Below are 22,547 nucleotides of genomic sequence, written 5' to 3' on the forward strand. Positions count from 1 at the left end.
AAGATTATGTGGATTTTAAATATTTAATTGTCAAGAATTATTTTAAACTCGTAACACATGTATTTTTATTACCGCAAAATCCTCAACACGCAAATCCATCATGTGTTATTAAATTCAAACACGTCTTTAAAAAAAAATTATATATAATTTAAATGAAATGTAAAAACACTTTGAACAAGCAAGGAAGCATTACATTCATTAAAAATTTTGTTGATCTTCAATGATATTAAAAATGCTCTCAGCAGTTTTGTTCGTCATAGCAGCATCTTTTAACAGAACCCCTCTAAAATCTTAAAAAAAAGAAAAGAAAAGAGTCCTTCCTTTACAGCTAGCAAACATAGGCAATCGTGCTGGAGACCTTTTTGGCACTACTCCCTTTTGTTTATTTGATGCGGTGATCACTCCATTGAATCTATCAGCTCACATGCATTCCACACTTTTACCCTCTCTTTCTCATACGGCATGTCCTTATCCTAGGCCTTTTTCATTTCTTCCCAACTGGTTAAAATTAGCCTACACTTTCTCTTTTCCTACTTTTATTTTTTATTTTTTAATTAGTCTTTTAACCTTTCAGTAATAAAACAAGACTAACAGCTACTTTTAACAGCTACAATGTCAAGAATACAATAAGAGGCTTTCTCTATATGGACTAAATCGTCCATAAGAGAAAGTCCTTCTTTAACTAGCCTATGAGCTACCCTATTTCTTTCTCTCTCTTGACATGGGATACTTTCCAGCATTGTAAACAAGCATGATCTTTGCAACATCAATAATTTGGCCATATCTACACCAATTCTTATTATCCTTCTACAGTGCATCACCTGAAGGGCATCCCCTTCTAATATCACTTGTTGGACTCCACATTCTTTAGCAAACAAAATCACTTTTAGTGTGGCAGTAGCCTTAGCAATAATCAAATCTGTGGTGTGTTGTCTGGGAGCGCTTAGCGTTGCTAGCACCTCCTCCTTATAGTCCCGTACAACCACCCTAATGCCCTTTCCTACTATTTAATTTTATCGACGGTTGCATCCTAGTTGACCTTGACATAGTTCATTGTAGGTGCCAACCACTTCTAGGCAAAGTACTAGCACTATCTTTGATTCCAAATGGTTTTTCATTAGCCTTTTTGAACTTGTTAAGTGATCAACAGCATTATGCACAAGAATAATCGGAGAATGAACCACACCTCCAAAGATGACAGAATTCGTCAACATATCTTAGTGTCGATCGTATGGTGATCGTTTTTCTTGTCTACAGAATTTGTCTCCACTTTTTGCATAACTGCATTTTATTGTGCATTGGGGTCAAAACTCGTTCTTTTCATAATGCCTTCGCGAAACAGTCAAATGGAGGTAAATTGGCAACGTAGGAGTACTCTGTCGGCAATTCGATATTTTCCACCAATAGAAAAACATGTCATTGTCAATAAACAAATTAAAAGAAAAAAATAAACGAACAGGAGGTCGTTGTACGCAATTAGCGGTGGCATATCATTTCAATGTGTTGAAGAAGGAAATATTGGCAACGGTCATAAAATGATTGAAAAAGGAAAAGATCAAATTTGCAACGTTAACATTCCATATGCATAAGCGATTTCCTTGTATAGAAGATCTCAACATTAATTCTTAACGACTATGTAAACCAAGCCTTTTTGTATACACTCTCATGTAAATCGATTATGATCAAGTAATACACAAGTATTATTCTCTTCATTTTCTTGGGTTTTATCCAAATGCAATGAGATTCTACTTTTCTAGGAACAAAAAACGAAGTCACTAAAAGGTTGCTTTGCAACGATATAATTTTTCATCACTAAAACGTCGTCACTACCTTTTTTTATCGCCCATCACTATTGCAATCGATTTATTGCAACAACTTGATGACAAGGAAATTTTAATACACCAAATTTTAAAAACTCAACTCTTGTACTACTCATCTACAATTGGATTGATGTGGAGTGCCCAATACCCATTTTGATTTGTGAGCATTTTTTAATAAAGGTTAATCAAAACCCAGTATTACAAGAGTTGTATAAGAGTTGAGTTAGTAGCATTGCTGATATTCTTTTCATTTGTTGATAATTTTCAGCCATGGCAATAAGATTTTCTGCTACAACTTATAGTTGCTAACAATCAACAATGCATGGTCATCTGTGTTGCATTTGGTTGATCATTTAGAACGTAAACTTATTGCTTTATTATGAGAAATATCCTCCTCCCATGTTAGAGCAGTGCGAGGTGAGTGATATCAAATGGATAAGCATCACTTGGAGACTCAGCTTTGTATCCTCTTCCAGCATACAACTCATATAGGATTTCAGTGGGATGGAAACCATCCCAAAATAAATATTGGCTCCGGTTACTGCATGGCTTTCCAAATGGAACGCATAGCCCACCAACGCTCATCACTTTGCAGCAGGGAACATCTGCAACCATGGAAGCTGACACATGCAAAATTCCATCTCAATCACGCGCGCACACACACACACACATATATATATATATATATATATATATATGATTAGGTAATATATATATACCTATAGATGAACTGCTCGACGCGATTCCAGTAGAGTTGATGAAGATAAAAGTAGCATTGATTAGATTTTTATTGAGCTGAGCCACCAGTGTTTTAAGCCCATCATTGAAAAGTTCGACCGCATTGTTGATGTTGTCCACACATGCAGAGGCATTCGCTCCACTTCCACATGAACTCCGTTCGTATGGAGTACTGCCTAACGCACCCAGCCCGTATACGGCAAATTTCCTTGCCCCATACTTGTACAAAGTCTAGCATCAACACATTAATCAGCAGTATTAAAAGTTTTTGAAGGAGATTCAGGTTCTTTCTAAGAACCTGCCCAAATTTATCCCATTACCGACTTAACATTTAAGAGATAACACCAGCTACAAAAAGTATGAGGAAAGTGTGCTAACTTCTAACCGTTAATTGCTGAGATAATTGGTGATTGAGAACAACAGCATATTGCTGTGGGGTGTATATTCGGCTAGTAAGAAAGAACTGCGGCAAGAAGTAGTTATTAACATAGTCGTTGCTACCAATTGCAACAACATATATGCACTTGCTTAGGTACTCTGCAGCTGATTTGTTATGATTTCCCAACATCTGGTTCATCTCCAACACCGTAATCTGGTGATTTTCCAACTGCTGATCCATGCTTATCCGATCACCCTGCAAATGATGAACCGAATTGTATATTATTAACTTGGCAGTCTTTTAAATTCTTCTTTCGATGTGTTTTTTAACTGGAAGCCATGCATGCTACCATTGCGCATGCACTGTAGATATTTATGATGGCAAATAATGTGAAAGCTAGAAGAGAGAAAAAGACTGATGAAAAGCGTTAGAGCTACATCTTGTATTGTATTGTATTGGATTGTGTATATATATATATATTGTATTGTATATATATATATATATATATATATTTTCTAAACAAATTAGGAATTGGTATAGGGAAATTGTATTTTATATATTAAACAATATTACAATGGTCTCTATTTATAAAGAGGTTAGGAAGGGTGAACCTAAATAAGGAAGATAATAAACCCTACAAGAAAACCGAATTAATAAAGCATAATTAGACACCATAAGATATATTTTACTTCTTGTTACCTGTTCTTGTGCAGTTTCACTGCGAATTCCCCCTCCACCAGATGCATAATTGACACCTTTGAGTATTTCCTCACCTTTAGCATTAGCGAAAGGTGGAATGTAATCGTCGAATCCAAGAAGTTGAGCTGTAATAAGAAAAGTATTCAAAAGCATCATACTTTGGGAAATTATTAAGAATATGTAATGAGAAAGTGTTCAAATTATATATATATATAAATGCAGACCAAGGATATCGATCACATTACGACCGTTGGTAAACCTTCCGGTAGGCCCCATGGGGAAATCAATCCCATAAGGTGGATAATTGGTTTTTGCCAATGTAAAAAGATTGTTGTTGTTCCCATTATCCGACAAAGAGTCCCCAAAAACGAAGAGACAAGGCACTTGTGGGTTTCCAAGTGCATTACAACTGTAATGTTGTTGCATGCTTGATAGCAGCAAGAAAACAAGCAGCATCCACAACATTGTCTTATTTATCTGATGAAGGAGAATTATCAGATGAAGGTGAAATCCAGAAGGGTGTTGCCCAAAGATGAACAAGAAGAGAAGTATATATTGTGAGGAGCTAATTAATGACACTTAACTTTTGAATAAAGAATTTCCTAGATCGGCTCCCATTAAAACCAACCACAAATGAATTACCTTAGCCCTAAGGCAAAGGTCACTGAGATTAATATTTCTAATTACCTTAATTTTCAAAGAATTATAGTATCTAGTATTACTGTACCCCATTTAGGATCACCTAGTCATTAATTCACAACTACTTATTCACCACAATTAATTAATTAACTAAGGGCAAGTATCATATGCAAATTCAATCTACTCTAGATTTCCTAGATTACTGGAGACATCATAGCCCATACCACTAAGGAGCAAGGGTGTGCAAATCGGAGTAAGAGTATGTTTAAAATTGCGTTGAAAAGTAAAGTTTTTAAAGTCCAAAAGAGTTTTTTTAAAAAAACTTTAATTTTAATTTTACATCTTTCTAGCTATTAAAAGTTTTTTTTTTAATTTTTAATTTTTAATTTTTTTTATTACCTTTTTAATGCAATCCCAAACAAAAATTTAAAAGCTAATTAGGTGTAGAGCATTGCCGCCTGTAGTTTTGCAGGCCAACTACGTGTTTAAGAAAAAAAATCCATGTTATCCTTCCCATATGGCGTAACAAATATACAAGAAAATAACAGAATATGATGAAAATATTATTAAAATAAAAAGTCAATGGTGATTTTACAATTGCACGCATGTCCATAAGATTGGTGGTGACCACTAGCCTTCTCATCCTAGCTAGTCTCACAAAGCTACTCTCATCTCTTTCCTTCTAGCACGTGATTAGGACGGAGCCTGAAAATGAGCAGGGCCATAGCAAAAAAAATTTAGCTGGCATTAAAAATAAAAAATAAAAAAATAACCATAAAGTTTTTTTTTTCTTTTTTTATCTTAAAATTTTTTTTTCTCGTCATTTGAGGAGATCCTCTCATGGCCACTACCAATCCTCCCGTTCCTCCATCAGTACTGCATGTGATCATTTGTGGCGTAATCAATCTTGAAATTTGAAAAAAATGAAGCCATTTTGAAAATGATGCTAATACGCAACGGAAAAATAAAGCAGTTTTAGGATTGTCTCCGGCCATTATGCTCAAGCTGAATCTCTAATGCAACAACACCTCAATAAGAATAGCTCCGAGTGAAGAGTAGCAATTAAACCAAAAAAATAGGGGTATTAAGAGAATAAGCTGCTCACAAACAAGCCCGGATTTGACTTGTGCTCGACTCGAATCTTAAATGAAGTGTTTCATGAATACGAATTTTGACTCGAATATTAAAAGAAGAAAGCTCAGCTTGACTTGGCTAAGCTCGTAAGCAAGCTCATATACGGCTCACCTCGTTTATTAGGCTCGACTCGTGTATTTTTTAATAAATAACAAATAACAATATATATTTAACATTATTCAATAATAACAAATATATTATATACCTTTGTTAGTTTGTTTTTTTGTTATTTATACATATGTATGTATATATATTATATATTATGTATATATTATATAAACACACATAAGAAATATATATATATATATATATATATATATATATATATAGTAAATATTAAATATAAATTATACATTATAATCACAATTTATGGTAAGTAAAAACTTAAAAATGTGAATTTAAATCATATGTCGTGAATCGTGATCATGAGATCATACAATTATATAAGTATATAAATGTTTACATATAAGATAACAATATATATTAATATTAACATTATATACTTAAGACCCGTGTTAAGCTTTAACATTTTAACATATTAACTAAATAATACTATAGGTAATATGATAATAGTGATTAGTGTAATTAACTCGTCATTAGATAGTTTATATTTTGGAAATTGAAATCATATATCACATAATCATTAATCATTATATAATATGGTATTTAATCAATGCATTATAATTAGATAATGTATTCTTAGAAAATGTATATCACGTTACCTTAAATCTAAGATAATATTAATATGAATTGTGAGATAATATGATCATATAATTTAAGTATGAGTTTATGACTATTAGATCATGAGGAATTTAGGACTTAGAGTTTGAGCATTACCATTATATTATAAGTTCAATTAAAAAAAAGAGTTAATAAGTTAATAAGATAAATAATTGAATGTATGGAGTAGGAGAAATATTGTAAAACGTAGTCACAAATAATTGAGTAACTTGAATTGTTGGCTTCGCTAAACTGTTTCGCAATCCCAATTTCCAAAGTGTGAGGTGCATGTTTACTACAGTCGGCCACTTAAAAAAAAAAAGACTTTAATTGTTTAAAGTCGGCATTGCTGCTCAAATTTTGTTTTGTTTTAAAGGCAAGAAAAAACCAACTGGCTTAAACGGTGCGTTTTCTAAAAGTTCAAACAGTTCATCTTCATCAACCGAAAACTCTGAATATCTCTGCCCCTGCATGATCAACCCAAAACTTGGGTCTCTTGAAGAATATCTCAGCCCCTGCATGATGCAGGCTGCATCAACCCAAAAATCTGAACACACCAACAGCAAACCAAACCATCAGAGCCAGCAACCCCACAAGAACCACTGTGTCTCCACCTCACAATTCCCCCAAAGCACCGGACCCAGCCTCCCAAATGAACCTCCAACCAGTGTGCAACATCACACAAACCACAAAATCAAATACCCACAACCCAAAGAAATCCAATCAGAAAATCTCCACTGTCAACCACCAGATGGCGTCAATGCTGTACGAAATCGCCGGCAACACTGCAAACCTGGTCTGCAGATGAAACGGTGCCGCCAACGTCGCAGCCCATGCCGGCGTCCAACCAAACTGCTGTCAGCCCAACCGCATCGCTCTGCCGCCGATCTCCGAAGAGGCGCTCTGAACCCAACCATCATTCCAAGTTCCAACTGTCTTGATGGGTCTTCACGACACCTTCACACTCTTGGGTCTCGCTCTTGCTTCTATGGTGCTAGAGACAAAAAGTTAGTTGCTTGAACGGAGAAGAAGAGAAGAAAATTGTAGGGGAAAGAAGGGTTGGGCTGCTCGTGGAAGAAGAAGAAGGCAGCGAGTGCATAAGCACCTGAAGCGTAGAAATAATAAAAGGAGGCAATACAGTTACTTACATATAACTAAAGTTCCACATCGCTAAGAGAATGAAACCTCCCAAGCTGGTTTTTCTATAAAAAGAGGCATACCGCATGCCCTTTACTCCAAAACCCAAGCCAGCTTATTGAGTTGCTTAAAAACCAAGGAAGCAGCTGGGTGTTGAGTTGTGTCGTTTTTGGCTCATTTAATAACCAAGTTTGAGCTTGGACAAGCCGGCTTTATGAGCTGTTTGAAATTTGCTCTTTAAGCCCCAAACTTTCAGAAATGCCTTCCTTTTTTTTTTTTTCTTTTTTTTTTTTCAAAAGCCTACAAAAACACAAAAAACACATAAAAGAACTAAAATAGTACAAACTAACAAAACTAAGTAATTATCAAATTTAAGTTTAAAGAATAAAATGTGAATATTTTAGGACTTATTAGTATGATCAGTCGACAACAGCTTGGTAATTGCGGTTAGAGGATGTCCCTTCAAATCATTAGCCAACGTTCTAATTAGGGAAGAATTCCTCCCGGAATGAATTATAAGTGGCTGTCCTCTATACACGGGTCCTTGGTTGGAAGGCTCAATAGAGGGAATTGAAGGATCGGTGTCGGTAGGAAGAGTCGGCTGATCGGTCTCGGAAAGAAGAAAATCATGATGTTCATTAGGAACTGCAACCGGTTCTCCATGCTCCCCGAGGCCAGAAGCATGAAGGAGTAGCCTGCAAAGGTCCAATATCCCTCACAAAAAGAGAATCAGAAGCGCAAGGTTCACCGAAAGTCACAGCGACAAAACTGGACTTGACAGTTAAAACCAAATTCAGGAGTTCCAAAGATTTGTCACCATTCCTTCTTTTGGAAGACTCCTCCAACGGAGCCTTGCCATTGTCCACCTTTCTCTTTGGTGCAGGGGGACTGGCCTCAACAACTAAAACAGACAAATTGGTGTCCCGGACTTGGGTACATGGAGAAGGCTTGGAAGTAGAGCCAAACCCTTCGAAACGGAAGCCTTAACTGCAACTGGCTTATCCGAAGGGTGGACGACCGTGTGCGCTCGGACCTTCTTACGAGCCGGTGACTTATGGATTACCTTGTCAGAAGGATGAACTGGTTTCTTTGGATTTCCCTGACGATCTCAATAAACTTTGTCAATAGGAATCTGATAGCCCAAATGCTCTCAAAGAGCAGAATCAGTAACGATCTCGTTAAAATTCATCCAAGCCTCATTCTCAGAAAGTTGGGAGTAAGCCAAGATATGATCGACCCAACTTTGCTGTTCTGGGCTTAATTTGGGACATTCTTTCTCTACTAAAGCGAGAAGAAGTGAGCAAAAAATAAACAAAAAGAGAGTGTGAGTGAAATCGAAAATACTCACAACTCTCTCGGAAAGCCCCACTCTCAGGGGACAGTGCATTCCAGCGGCAAAGGCTCCGACGAGGAAGCCTCCCAAGCACCAGAAACATAAAAAAATTGCTCCGCCCAATGCTTATTGTTGGAGTAAGTCTTGCTAGGATCGATGAATTGATTCTTCTCACGAACCATGAAAGTCACTGTCTCGGTGTTTGGGTATATATGGGGACCGTATATATTGAAGAATTCCGAGATTGAAAGTGACTCCCCAGGAAAACGGAAAGCCACAACAAAAAGAAGGGAGAACCATTTATAAAGAGATAAAACCTCGAAACCAGCAATAGAGCATTTAATGTAAATTCATCAGAAGCCTACAGCCACACCTAAATTGAGGGAACCTGTGATGTCCCTTCTCTCAAAAGACGCGACCAAGAATGCCTTTCGACAGCCAGCACCCAACTCAAGAGGCACACGCTCGACGCCACCCACTCGGAGAAAAACACGTGGAAGAAACAGCTGCGCATTTATGAGGATGTGTACAAAAGATTTGAAAGATCAAAGATCGCACCTACCATCGGATATCTTAGACACGCGATTGTCGGGTTCCATAAATGGATAAAATGCCAAAAATAACAGCTTCAATGAGTTGGATCAGGCAAAATATCTGAAGAATTCACCATTTTAAGGAAAATGAGGAAACCGAGCATCAGAATTCTCTTCTCTTGAAGCCTCGACAGAAGGAATTCTGGGGGTACTTGTTACACATAAAATTAGTACCAAACTCAATGAGTCCAAGGCCCCGTAGTGGAAGGTAAAGGCCTAAAATGATATTACAAGCCCAGCCCAAAGCCGAAGACCTAAGCCCATTGTCATCGCTATCCTATGACAGCCCAGGAGAGCTTACTCCCACCACGTCTGTAGCGATCATCAAGTCGACAATTTTAGGGTCAAACACATATAGTAATCGTGGGAGCAATATGCATTAATCACATCAAACGGTTACATGCACCCTTGGATACTCATTGATAGCAGGAACAATTACAAATAATTCTCGGATCGACATTCATGACAGCAACTGTTACACACCATTCTCGGGGTTGACATTGGTTACAAGCATTCTTGGATCAATATCTATTGCTATGACAGTTACGCGCAACTCTCGGGATTCACATTGACAAACCATGATATTTAAACGGCACAATTAATCATGGTTTGTCAATTGAGCTTACCTATAAAAGCCACGGATAACAAGAAGATAAGTACATGACTCATTCTTACTATAAAGGAGCTAACTTTACCATCGGAGGAGGATTCGCCGGAACACCCCCGACGTGTTCTCTTAACCACATTTTTGTCTTGCAGATTGAGGAAGGAGCGACATCCAAAATTACGATCTCATCCCTTGGGTCCACCATACTGGAAAATGTACCAACAACTTACATTTTTCTTTTTCCAATATGTCCATGTAAGAGATGTTGCCCATGTATACTTTGTGTCGTGACCACCTATTCTTCTACAAAAGATTCTTAACCTCTTGCTATTTGTTTTGTCGTTGCTGAATCTATTTATCATCAATAAGTTCTTGGGTTGCCTTTCTATGTCGGCGCAAGCAAGATTTGTGCCATAGTCTAACCATCATCAAATTGATAGATAACCCTTTTCTCATGTGGCAATTCGCTAGTCGGTGTGTCTGGTGGTTCTAGCATGCATTGGGTGGAACACAGGGTTGAGAACCACTTCAAACCGTGGCATGGGCTTTGTCTTGGATTCAGCATTCCGCTACTTTCACTATGTTAATATAATAAGCAAGTGACAATTTCATAAGAAATTTGTTAGCCTATTGGTTTAGGCCCTGCTTGTTAGTCTAAATAGTGCAAGTTCGAGTCTTACTGGTTACATCTTTCAACCAAAAAAAAATTTATTTGAAAAACCAAATAACCGCCGACCCTATAAGAGCATTCTTAGCAGCCTCACCAAATTTTACTTACCAAAATAACTAAAAGTACATTTTTTTTTCTATTTTAACAATTCACTTTTTTAGAGCACCCCAACAGCCTCACTAGTTTAACAATCAATTTTCACTATTCCATTAAAAAATTATTTTTCAAAGATTTGTTTATTTATTTTTTAACTATTAAATGAAGAGAGAGAAATGAGTTGTTTAATCAATCGGTGAGTGAACAATACTTTTTATATTTGGTGAGTACTGTTCACGTCACTATTTTTTTGTTTGTTAAAGTAGTGAGCCTGAAAAGTAGAGATTTAAGCCACTTTTGTTAAATTGTCTCACCAAAATAACCAAAAAATGATTTTGGTGAAGTTGCAAGGAGTGCTCTAAGGGATCGAACCTGTGCCTTCTTCTTCGCACTTTTCCTTCACAAAGCCTTAACCATTAAACCTAGCATCTCTGATGTTTGATTTTAATTTTTAACCAAACAAATATTAAACCGTGTTTGAATCTGTTAACACAGATTAACACAAATTCCTTGCAATGATGATCGTGAAAATTTCAAAGAACCAAATATATAACCAAATACATATAATTGTAATTTGAAGATATAAACTTCTCAATTCACGTTCATGAGAAGAACCAACACATGAAGCAATTTCAAATTCTCTTCCTCTTTCAATTTCTTTTATTGTCTTTCATAGCTTGGCTCTGATGCCACTGTAAGAATATTATTGAACAATCTATTAATGGAAGGATTTACTCCTGTTAGGGTGGAAATCCTATGGAGGACTAAAGCGAAAGAAGAATAAAAAATGTAAGTAATGTAGTAATCTTATTAAACTATTATAACCCCACTCTATTTATAGAGTGCAATGCAACTCTTCAACTCTTCATGAAGAGTTGCATTGTTTCTCTTGTAACTATAACCTCCATGGAAGTTATCAGCTTCCATGGGAATGATTAGGTGTGGAGATGACCACGTCTATTATGGTGTCTTCACCCCTACATCTATAGTAATTTGGTGATTTTGCAACTGCTTATCCATGGTTACCCGATCACCTTGCAAATGATGAACCAAATTGTATCTTATTAACTTTGCAGTCTTTTAAATTATTCTTTCGTTGCATTTTTTTTTTTCATGAAGCCATGCATGCTATACCATTATGCATGCAAAATAATGTGAAAGAGAGATGAGATTGATGAAGCGTTAGAGCTACGTACATCTTGTATTGTATTTTATATAAATATAATTTTTTTTTTTCAAAACAAATTAGGAATTGTTAAGGGAAATTGTATTATGTATTAAACAGTATTACAATGATCTCTATTTACAAAGAGGGTGGCATTCACATCCGGCCCAGCAAAAGTTTAGTTAAATTTAGTCAAAATATCATTTTTTTTTTTTTTTTAACTATCCACTTTTTAAAAGACTTACATTCAGCTCAGCATTTTAACTATCTACTTTTAATATTTTATTTACAATTTATTATTTTTATTATTCTTTATTCTTTATGTAGTTCTACTAATGAGGAGACAGAAATTCAAATGATTTTCATTAGAGGGGAGAGGATGAAATGATTTTTTTATTAATAAAATTATAGATTGTTGAGCTACAATGCTCAACAACTTTGTTGGGGATTGTAACTCCTCAGCAAACTCTTGGCTAGTTTGCTGAGCCGGATGGAGAGTGTTTTTAACACTATGGCTCAACAAAATAACTAAAAGACTATTTTGTTGAGCCGGATGTGAATGTTGATGAAGAAGTAAATCTAGACTAAATAAGGAAGACAGTAAACCCTACGACAAAACATAATTAATAAAGCATAATTAGAGACCATAAGATATATTTTGCTTCTTGTTACCTGTTCTTGTCTAGATTCACTGCGAATTCCCACTCCACCAGATGCACAATTGACACCTTTGAGTATTTCCTCGCCTATAGCATTAGTGAAAGGTGGAATGCACTCGTTGAATCCCAGATGTTGAGCCATAATGAGAAGAGTGTTAAAAAGAATCATACTTTGGGAAATTATTAAGAAGATGTAATGAGAAAGTGTTCAAAGTATATATATATATATATATATATATATATATATATATATATATATATATATACGCGCATATATAATAATACAAATCATCTCTACTTATAGGGAAAATATGATTGATGAATATAATACAAATAAGGTAATCCAATCTCAAGAATTTGATTATGAATTATAATTAAGGATTTGATAATCGATCACAATGATTTGATATTTAATTGTAATGATTTGATTGTAATCACAAATATATGAAAACATATTCTAACAACCCCTCAAACTCAAGGTAGAAGATTTGAAAACTTGAGTTTAAAATGAATGATCTTTTTTTTTTTTGGCTGGATATGACAACGGTCAATTACATAGGCCGAAAATGATGGGTAGAAGCGTGTTGGAGTCGGTGGCGGTTGGCGGTGGTGACTAATCGCCAAGAATCTTCAAAACAAAGCCAAGTATGGCACTACAAGAAATTTGCTCATTAGCGGCGACTTTGGGTCGCCGCTAATGAGCAAAACGTCACCGCTATTGATCAATAGTGGCGACCTTTGGCCGCTATTCAGTGGCTGGTATTAATCCGCCAGTGATGATCAATAGCGGCGACATCTGGGATCGCCGCTATTGATGGGTCAATAGCGGCGACTTTTAGTCGCCGCTAATGACTTTTTTGTTGCCGCAAAAAAAGCTTGAAATGGGCCGAGTGTCGCCGCTGATGATGGTCAATAGCGGCGACGTTTTTGTCGCTGCTATTGACAGTCAGTAGCGGCGACCATCTGGGTCGCTGCTATTGACAGTCAGTAGCGGCGACCATCTGGGTGGCTGCTATTGACTATCAATAGCGGCGACCTTTTGGGTCGCCGCTATTGACTATCAATAGCGGCGACCTTGTAGGTCGCTGCTATTGATGGACAGTAGCGGCGACATCTAGGTCGCCGCTATTGATAATCGTAACAATAAAAAAAATCATTAGCGGCGACCTCAATGTCGCCGCTAATGATATTAAAAAAAAAAAAAACTGCTTATAATAGATGTTATTATATAACCGTTATGAGAATTACATCAAGCCTATTTATAGTCAAATCGCTCGAGATAACTAAAGTTAATTGGTGCAAGCATTGCATATATATGAAAGGACAAGTGGATTCAAGGATTCACTTCTTATCATGAAACAAAAAGTGAAAGAGGGAAACAATAACACAAAATAATGACATGTTGGGGACATCCGGACAATAAGGTTATAATCAAAAATAAACTCATGCCAACTCAATCAAACTAAACCACCCAATCTAAGGCTTGCCTTTGAATTGTGGACCCTAAGAGCAACAAACCTTACATATATTGAAGGGTTTGAGTCCTCACCTATGAGCACAAACTATGTCCCAAAAAAAATAAAGGACTTCATCTCATCAAGCAAAGGAATAATAGGTAAACCATTAAAACAAGTTGGTGCAAGCATTGCATATGGAAGGACAAGTGGATTCAAGGAGTCACTTCTTATCATGAAACAAAAAGTGAAAAGAGGGAAACAACAACACAAAATAATGACATGTTGGGGACGTCCGGACAATAAGGTTATAATCAAAAGTAAACTCATGCCAAGTCAATCAAACTAAACCACCCAATCCAAGGCTTGCCTTTGAATTGTGGACCTTAAGAGCAACAAACCTTACATATATTGAAGGGTTTGAGTCCTCACCTATGAGCACAAACTATGTCCAAAAAAAAATAAAGGACTTCATCTCATCAAGCAAAGGAATAATAGGTAAACCATTAAAACAAGTTGGTGCAAGCATTGCATATGGAAGGACAAGTGGATTCAAGGATTCACTTCTTATCATGAAACAAAAAGTGAAAAGAGGGAAACAACAATACAAAATAATGACATGTTGGGGACGTCCGGACAATAAGGTTATAATCAAAAGTAAACTCATGCCAAGTCAATCAAACTAAACCACCCAATCCAAGGCTTGCCTTTGAATTGTGGACCCTAAGAGCAACAAACCTTACATATATTGAAGGGTTTGAGTCCTCACCTATGAGCACAAACTATGTCCCAAAAAAAATAAAGGACTTCATCTCATCAAGCAAAGGAATAATAGGTAAACCATTAAAACAAGTTGGTGCAAGCATTGCATATGGAAGGACAAGTGGATTCAAGGAGTCACTTCTTATCATGAAACAAAAAGTGAAAAGAGGGAAACAACAACACAAAATAATGACATGTTGGGGACGTCCGGACAATAAGGTTATAATCAAAAGTAAACTCATGCCAAGTCAATCAAACTAAACCACCCAATCCAAGGCTTGCCTTTGAATTGTGGACCCTAAGAGCAACAAACCTTACATATATTGAAGGGTTTGAGTCCTCACCTATGAGCACAAACTATGTCCAAAAAAAAATAAAGGACTTCATCTCATCAATCAAAGGAATAATAGGTAAACCATTAAAACAAGTTGGTGCAAGCATTGCATATGGAAGGACAAGTGGATTCAAGGATTCACTTCTTATCATGAAACAAAAAGTGAAAAGAGGGAAACAACAACACAAAATAATGACATGTTGGGGACGTCCGGACAATAAGGTTATAATCAAAAGTAAACTCATGCCAAGTCAATCAAACTAAACCACCCAATCCAAGGCTTGCCTTTGAATTGTGGACCTTAAGAGCAACAAACCTTACATATATTGAAGGGTTTGAGTCCTCACCTATGAGCACAAACTATGTCCAAAAAAAAATAAAGGACTTCATCTCATCAAGCAAAGGAATAATAGGTAAACCATTAAAACAAGTTGGTGCAAGCATTGCATATGGAAGGACAAGTGGATTCAAGGATTCACTTCTTATCATGAAACAAAAAGTGAAAAGAGGGAAACAACAATACAAAATAATGACATGTTGGGGACGTCCGGACAATAAGGTTATAATCAAAAGTAAACTCATGCCAAGTCAATCAAACTAAACCACCCAATCCAAGGCTTGCCTTTGAATTGTGGACCCTAAGAGCAACAAACCTTACATATATTGAAGGGTTTGAGTCCTCACCTATGAGCACAAACTATGTCCCAAAAAAAATGAAGGACTTCATCTCATCAAGCAAAGGAATAATAGGTAAACCATTAAAACAAGTTGGTGCAAGCATTGCATATGGAAGGACAAGTGGATTCAAGGAGTCACTTCTTATCATGAAACAAAAAGTGAAAAGAGGGAAACAACAACACAAAATAATGACATGTTGGGGACGTCCGGACAATAAGGTTATAATCAAAAGTAAACTCATGCCAAGTCAATCAAACTAAACCACCCAATCCAAGGCTTGCCTTTGAATTGTGGACCCTAAGAGCAACAAACCTTACATATATTGAAGGGTTTGAGTCCTCACCTATGAGCACAAACTATGTCCAAAAAAAAATAAAGGACTTCATCTCATCAATCAAAGGAATAATAGGTAAACCATTAAAACAAGTTGGTGCAAGCATTGCATATGGAAGGACAAGTGGATTCAAGGATTCACTTCTTATCATGAAACAAAAAGTGAAAAGAGGGAAACAACAACACAAAATAATGACATGTTGGGGACGTCCGGACAATAAGGTTATAATCAAAAGTAAACTCATGCCAAGTCAATCAAACTAAACCACCCAATCCAAGGCTTGCCTTTGAATTGTGGACCCTAAGAGCAACAAACCTTACATATATTGAAGGGTTTGAGTCCTCACCTATGAGCACAAACTATGTCCAAAAAAAAATAAAGGACTTCATCTCATCAAGCAAAGGAATAACACTATCTTTTATTCAAATGCTTCTTGTATTTGCTATTTACATGCTTGCAAATTCTTATAAAAAGAAGAGCAACTCACATAACGGTGGAACAAACAAATGTTGAAAATAAAATTCACCAAAAAACAAACAAAAATTTAAAAAAAGACCATCCAAATGAGACCTTCTTGGGGTGTCAAACTAGTTGTTAGATCTAACTACAAGCTGGGTATAGCTCACAGATCTGAAACAAACATTCACATGAACAAACTAAAACAAAAATTAAAAAAAAAAAAAAAAAAAAAAGAATTAACTAAGACTAAAAGCAATTCTTTTTTCCTGAAACAAATAACTGATAATTATGCTTTGTCTCATTAAAGTCATTTGCTTTAAATGCTTACTGATATCATTGAATGTCACATCACCCCCATCCAAATCCAAAAGCCTCGTTTGTTTCAATACTAATATAAAGAGAATGGATCTTAATCAAACCTATTTTTTTTGAAATTGAAGCCAAGAATGGTGATAAATTCAAATTAAGTTGTTCATAAATTCAAATCCTCCTTTCAATATTAATTAACCTAAGTTGATATATTGTTTCAGCTTGAACAACAGGCAAATCAATGCAACACATGTACAAGTTAGAAAAAGTGTTTGGACTTATTCTGTAGCAAAGGATTAATTTAGTGACAAAGCAACCAGTATATTTAATTAATTAATGAAAGGGATAAAGTAATTAACTTAAAAATTAAAAAGAAAAAAGAAAGAAAGGTATAAAGCGATAAACATGTACAGAGTTCTTTTGCCTCGATATATAGTCATGATTATTTTGTACAGTAATTATATAATAATTTAACACAAAGCTGAACTATGATAATATAATTTAACAACTATAGTACTATTAATAGAAATAAAACTGAAATAGGAGGGGGCCGGTGGGGATCCTTACAAACACCTAAAACAATATTAGAAATAAATGAAAAATGAATAAAATATAATCCGGTCTCATAGTAGCTTGACCAAAAGGCTAAGGAGAGGTCGTCTTGATAGCAGTACAAAACACATTACAAACTATCTAGCAATAAAATAATCTTTCAGTCAATTGATTTTTTTTTTTTTAATGAATAGGAACTTTATTAGCACCCAAACAAATTACAAACTATCCAGCAAACGCTGAACAACAAAGATACAACCAACAATATCAAGAAACAAAAATCAAACACTAATAAACACAGACACACAAAAAAAAATAAAAAATAAAAAACTCAATCCAACAACACTTTCTAAAACAAACACCAAACACCCCAAAACAAAAGTTTCCACATACTGCATAAACTAAACTAGAAAAAACCAGAAAACATCCCTTATACCAAAATGTCTTCCTTAAGATTCTAGTTCCGACAAAGGTCTGCATTCTCTTGGCTTCTTTGAATCTACCCATTCCCAGCACTCTCGTACGAACTTCCCACATGATTTTCTGAAAATTTTGTTCCTCACGATCTGTTTTCAGATGAATCTCAGATTATCATTGTATAGTCCTTTAATATTTTGAAATTTAAAATAAGAATCAAATGAACCTGCATCATTTTTGAATTGTCATTTTTGAATTGTCTTCGATCTATCAAAAGTTGTGAAGCACCCTTAAGTCTATGGGTAAATGCCAACTACCCACCCACATTACTAAACTATATATATATATATATATATATATATATATATATATATATATATATATATATATAGAGAGAGAGAGAGAGAGAGAGAGAGAGAGGCCAGGTATAGGACTACAACTAGGGGACCCATTTAATTAACTAAACTGTGGTGGATTCTTTAGAATTTCAAATTCAAATTGTGGAGAAATGAGAATGAATAATTAAAAGGTGCCAGTGATGAAGACGGTGTAAAAGCTGTATATAAATCTACCTATACCAATTATCACTAGTCTTTTTGTAGTATTTTGGCTAATTAATTATTCCCAAAGCAGTTTAGGAACCCACTCATAAATAATGTTCTTACTAGCTAGCTAGACTAATACTAAAAATCACATTTTTATTCTAGCTACAATTATTTTAAAATCACATTTTTGTCCACTCCATATATAACTATTATACTAGTTTTTCTATTAAAGCATGTTAGAATTAATATGGCTGTTTTCATATATATATATATATATATATATATATATATATATATATATATATATATACCATTATGGAAATGGGTTCATCATTATTTATATCAAATTTCAAAACATAGCAGAGCACTTGTTCTACTGCTTCATGGCTTCCCGGAAACCTGGTTTTCTTGGCGCCACCAGATAACCCACTTGGCTAACCAGGGGTATCATGTGGTGGCACCTGATTTGAGAGGTTATGGCGGCTCTGACTCCCCAATCAGCCCCAGTTCCTACACTTGTATGCATATTGTTGGTGATCTCATTGGCCTGCTTGACCATTATGGTGAACACCAGGTATATATATATATATATATATGTTTTGTGTGTGTGTGTTTGTTTCCTGTGATTCGGATCCTCAATAATTTTTTGCAGCAAAATTGCTATTTTTAGTAACTTATATCTATTGGCAGAGACAACTCAAAACAAAGTTACTATCAAAACAATAGACAAATAAACCAGTCAAACCCAAAAAACCACGTTCAACCCAAATCTCCTCGTGGAACTAGAATAAAATGGTGTATCTCTCACTCACACAAAAGACGTTGCCTCTGACATTATAAGTCACTCTTTTCCTTTTTCTCTCGCACACGAAGCTGCTGCTGCTGCTTTTGCTCTCATAAAATGCCCAAATGTTGGAAGCCTTCACCATGAGGTAAAGTGAAACAAGACTTCTCTATGAAGTAAAATAAAGAGACAAAAAAGAAAGCAATAAAATCAAGGCACCACACGACATTAATTAAGCATCTTGCACTTTAAAATGAGAATGTAGTTCTTAGGCATCACCACTTTTGTTATCCAATCCTTTCCTTAAATTCGTAGAATTATGCGACCACTTCCTCACACAGAGATTTACAACTTACAAGCAACAGTTTTGGAAGACAGCCCGTCCAGCCCCGTAAGTAATTACTTCATCTTTTTCATCAAATTTTGCGTTTGTATAGTTAAATTAATTATCTCATTATAAGGTTTTTGATTTACTAGATGAGTAAGAAGAAAATAGGTAAAAAAAATTATACACTATTTTTAGAAGAGCAACAAAAGTAGTGATCAAACTCCTAAAGAAAAAGTGAATGTTGTCCGGGAGGCAAGCATTTAGGAGAAACTCATACCGGAGAGAGGTACGCCGGAGAGAGATCGAGCTACCGGAGAGAATTGAGTGCGCCGGAGAGAGAGCTGCCGGAGAAAGTTGAGTGCGCCAGAGAGAGAGAGCTGCGCCGGAAAGAGAGCTGCCGGAGAGAGAGAAACGTTCGCCGAAGAGAAAGAAACGTTCGCCGGAGAGAGAGAGAGAGAGAGTGAGAGTGAGAGAGTACTGATGGGGAGGTCTGAAAAATAAAAAATACAGCTGAAAATAAAACAGAGCTTTCTAAAAAATAGTACTGATCGATGAGGGATTTTGATCGAAAAAAAATAAAATAAAATAAAATAAAATAAAACATGTCTGAAAATTTAAGAAATCGCGCCAATATAAATAGCTGGCGCCAATTTTTTATGCGCACTCATTAGCGGCGACTAGAGCTCAATTATTATTTTTTTTATTTTTTTAAATTATACTTACAATTTTGGGTAAAGCCCATGTACACCCCTCAAACTACCACCCAATTGACAATGTTCCCCCCAAACTTTTAATTGTAACAATGTCCCTTCCAAACTACCAAAACATTGACAATGTCCCCCCCAAAGCTAGCAATAAGACAAAAATGGCCCTATAGATTTCTCAATAAGACAAAAATATCTCTATAAATTTTTTTTTTTAAAAAAAAAATGATTTTTTTTTAAAACGAAAATTTTAATTTAAAAATAATATTTAACTATTTTTTAATTTAGTTTTAAAAAACAAAAAATTTCATTTTATTAAGCGAAAATTTTATTTTTTTAAACATAAATTTTGATTTAAATAAAATTATAGAACAAGAATAAAATAAAATAAAAAAACGAAAATTTTCAATATTTATAAAAATAAAAAAATCAAAATCAAAATTTTTAAAATTTTTTTCTTATAAAATTGATTTTTTTTAAAAAAAAATTGGCCAAGTTTGGATTTTTTTTGTTAGTTTTAGATTTTTTCTAAAAGTTTTAGTATTTTTGTTTATATTTTACTATGGGTAATTTCGTCATTGAGGGGAACATTGACAATTTTTGGTAGTTTGGGGGGGACATTGTCACAATTGAAAGTTTAGGGGGGACATTGTCAATTGAGTGGTAGTTTAAGGGGGTTATGTGGACTTTCTCCTACAATTTTTTAATTTTTATTTATTTATTTATTTAGAGTTTTTTTTAAAAAAAATTTCTCTTGTAATATGTTTTTATTATTATAATATTAACTAAAAATTTCCGTTTAATAAATTTTTATGATAAAGATCATTAAGTTGATATTTATCTTATAATTAATTATAAAATAATACAAAATTCAAAAAGAATATAAAATCAATATAACTAAGGCACTAAGATAATGTAAAAAGCTTACAGTTCAATTGAGTATTCGATTGAACCTTTAATTGTATCCAGTTTGATCTATCAATTGATTATATCACAATCAATCAAACTAATTCATTAAGATCGATCGGATGTTTGATCGAATATTTAATCATATTACGATCAATCGAACTAATTCATTAAGAGTGATCGGATGCTTGATCGATCATTTGATCATATCACGATCAATATAATTAATTTAGTAGGATCGATCGGATGTTTGATCGATAATTTGATCCTATCATGATCAATTGAATTAATTCAGTAGGATCGATCGGACATTTGATTCTATCTCGATCAATCGAACTAATTCATTAGGATCAATCAGATGTTTGACCGAACATTTGATCCTATCACGATCAATCGAACTAATTTATTATGATCGATCGTTTGATCCTATCACGATAAATTGAACTAATTCATTATGATCGATCAGAGGATTCGATCAAATGTTTGATCCTATCACGATCAATCGAACTAATTCATTAGGATCAATTGGATGTTCGATCAATCATTTGTTCTTATCACGATCAATCGAACTAATTCACCAGGATCGATTGGATGCTTGATCAAACATTTGATCCCATCACGATCAATCGAACTAATTCATAGGATCGATGTTTGATCGATCATTTGATCATATCACGATCAATTGAACTAATTCACCTGGATCGATCGGATGTTTGATCAATCATTTGATCCTATCACGATCAATCGAATTAATTCACCAAGATCGGTCAATTGTTCGATCAAACGTTTAAATAAGAATAAGAAATAGAAAACTTCAATAATAATTAATAGGAGAATTTGTTTTCTTTAAAAGAAAAAAATAAATATTGATTTTTTATATAAAATAAGAATAGAAAATAGAAAAATAGAAAAAATTCACCAATAATTAATATAAAAGAAATAATGACATATTATCGGAGGATTCGAGGTGAATTTTTGGTAAATAATTTTTTCTATTATATATGTAGGATCAATAGCATCGCCCCAATATTTATAATTTTTTTTTTCTTTTTTTGTGGTGTAAATAGCGGCGACCCAATAGTCGCCGCTATTGAGGGGTCATTAGCGGCCACTAAAAACGTCGCCGCTAATGACCCATTAATAGCGGCAACTATTGGGTCGCCGCTAATTAATTTAAATTACTTTTTCCCGTGTCAATAGCGGCCACCCAATAGTCGCCGCTATTGAGGGGTCATTAGCGGCAACTTTTTTAGTTGCCGCTACTGACCCATTAATAGCGGCAACTTTTGGGTCGCCGCTAATTAATTTAAATTACTTTTTCCCGTGTCAATAGCGGCCACCCAATAGTCGCCGCTATTGAGGGGTCATTAGCGGCAACTTTTTTAGTCGCCGCTACTGACCCATTAATAGCGGCGACTTTTGGGTCGCCGCTAATTAATTTAAATTACTTTTTCCCGTGTCAATAGCGGCCATCCCTATAGTCACCGCTATTGAGGGGTCATTAGCGGCCACTAAAAACGTCGCCGCTAATGACCCATTAATAGCGGCAACTTTTGGGTCGCCGCTAATTAATTGAAATTACTTTTTCCCGT

The 22,547-nt window shown here is 35.1% G+C and overlaps 1 protein-coding gene across 1 annotated transcript; it reads right to left on the reverse strand.

Annotated features, from left to right (window-relative positions):
* Nucleotides 1-1,763: 1,763 nt before the first annotated feature.
* Nucleotides 1,764-4,139, reverse strand: LOC132190004 (GDSL esterase/lipase At1g29670). Its single transcript, XM_059604872.2, has 5 exons — nt 3,861-4,139; nt 3,637-3,761; nt 2,944-3,192; nt 2,540-2,789; nt 1,764-2,440 (listed from the first exon to the last, which is right to left on the reverse strand). Exons 1-5 carry the CDS (start codon nt 4,099-4,101, stop codon nt 2,223-2,225), a joined length of 1,083 nt encoding a protein of 360 aa, XP_059460855.1. The 5' UTR covers nt 4,102-4,139; the 3' UTR covers nt 1,764-2,222.
* Nucleotides 4,140-22,547: the final 18,408 nt, after the last annotated feature.

The sequence above is a fragment of the Corylus avellana genome, chromosome 9, assembly GCF_965113065.1.
Source record: "Corylus avellana chromosome 9, dhCorAvel1.hap1.2, whole genome shotgun sequence".
Taxonomy (NCBI): domain Eukaryota; kingdom Viridiplantae; phylum Streptophyta; class Magnoliopsida; order Fagales; family Betulaceae; genus Corylus; species Corylus avellana.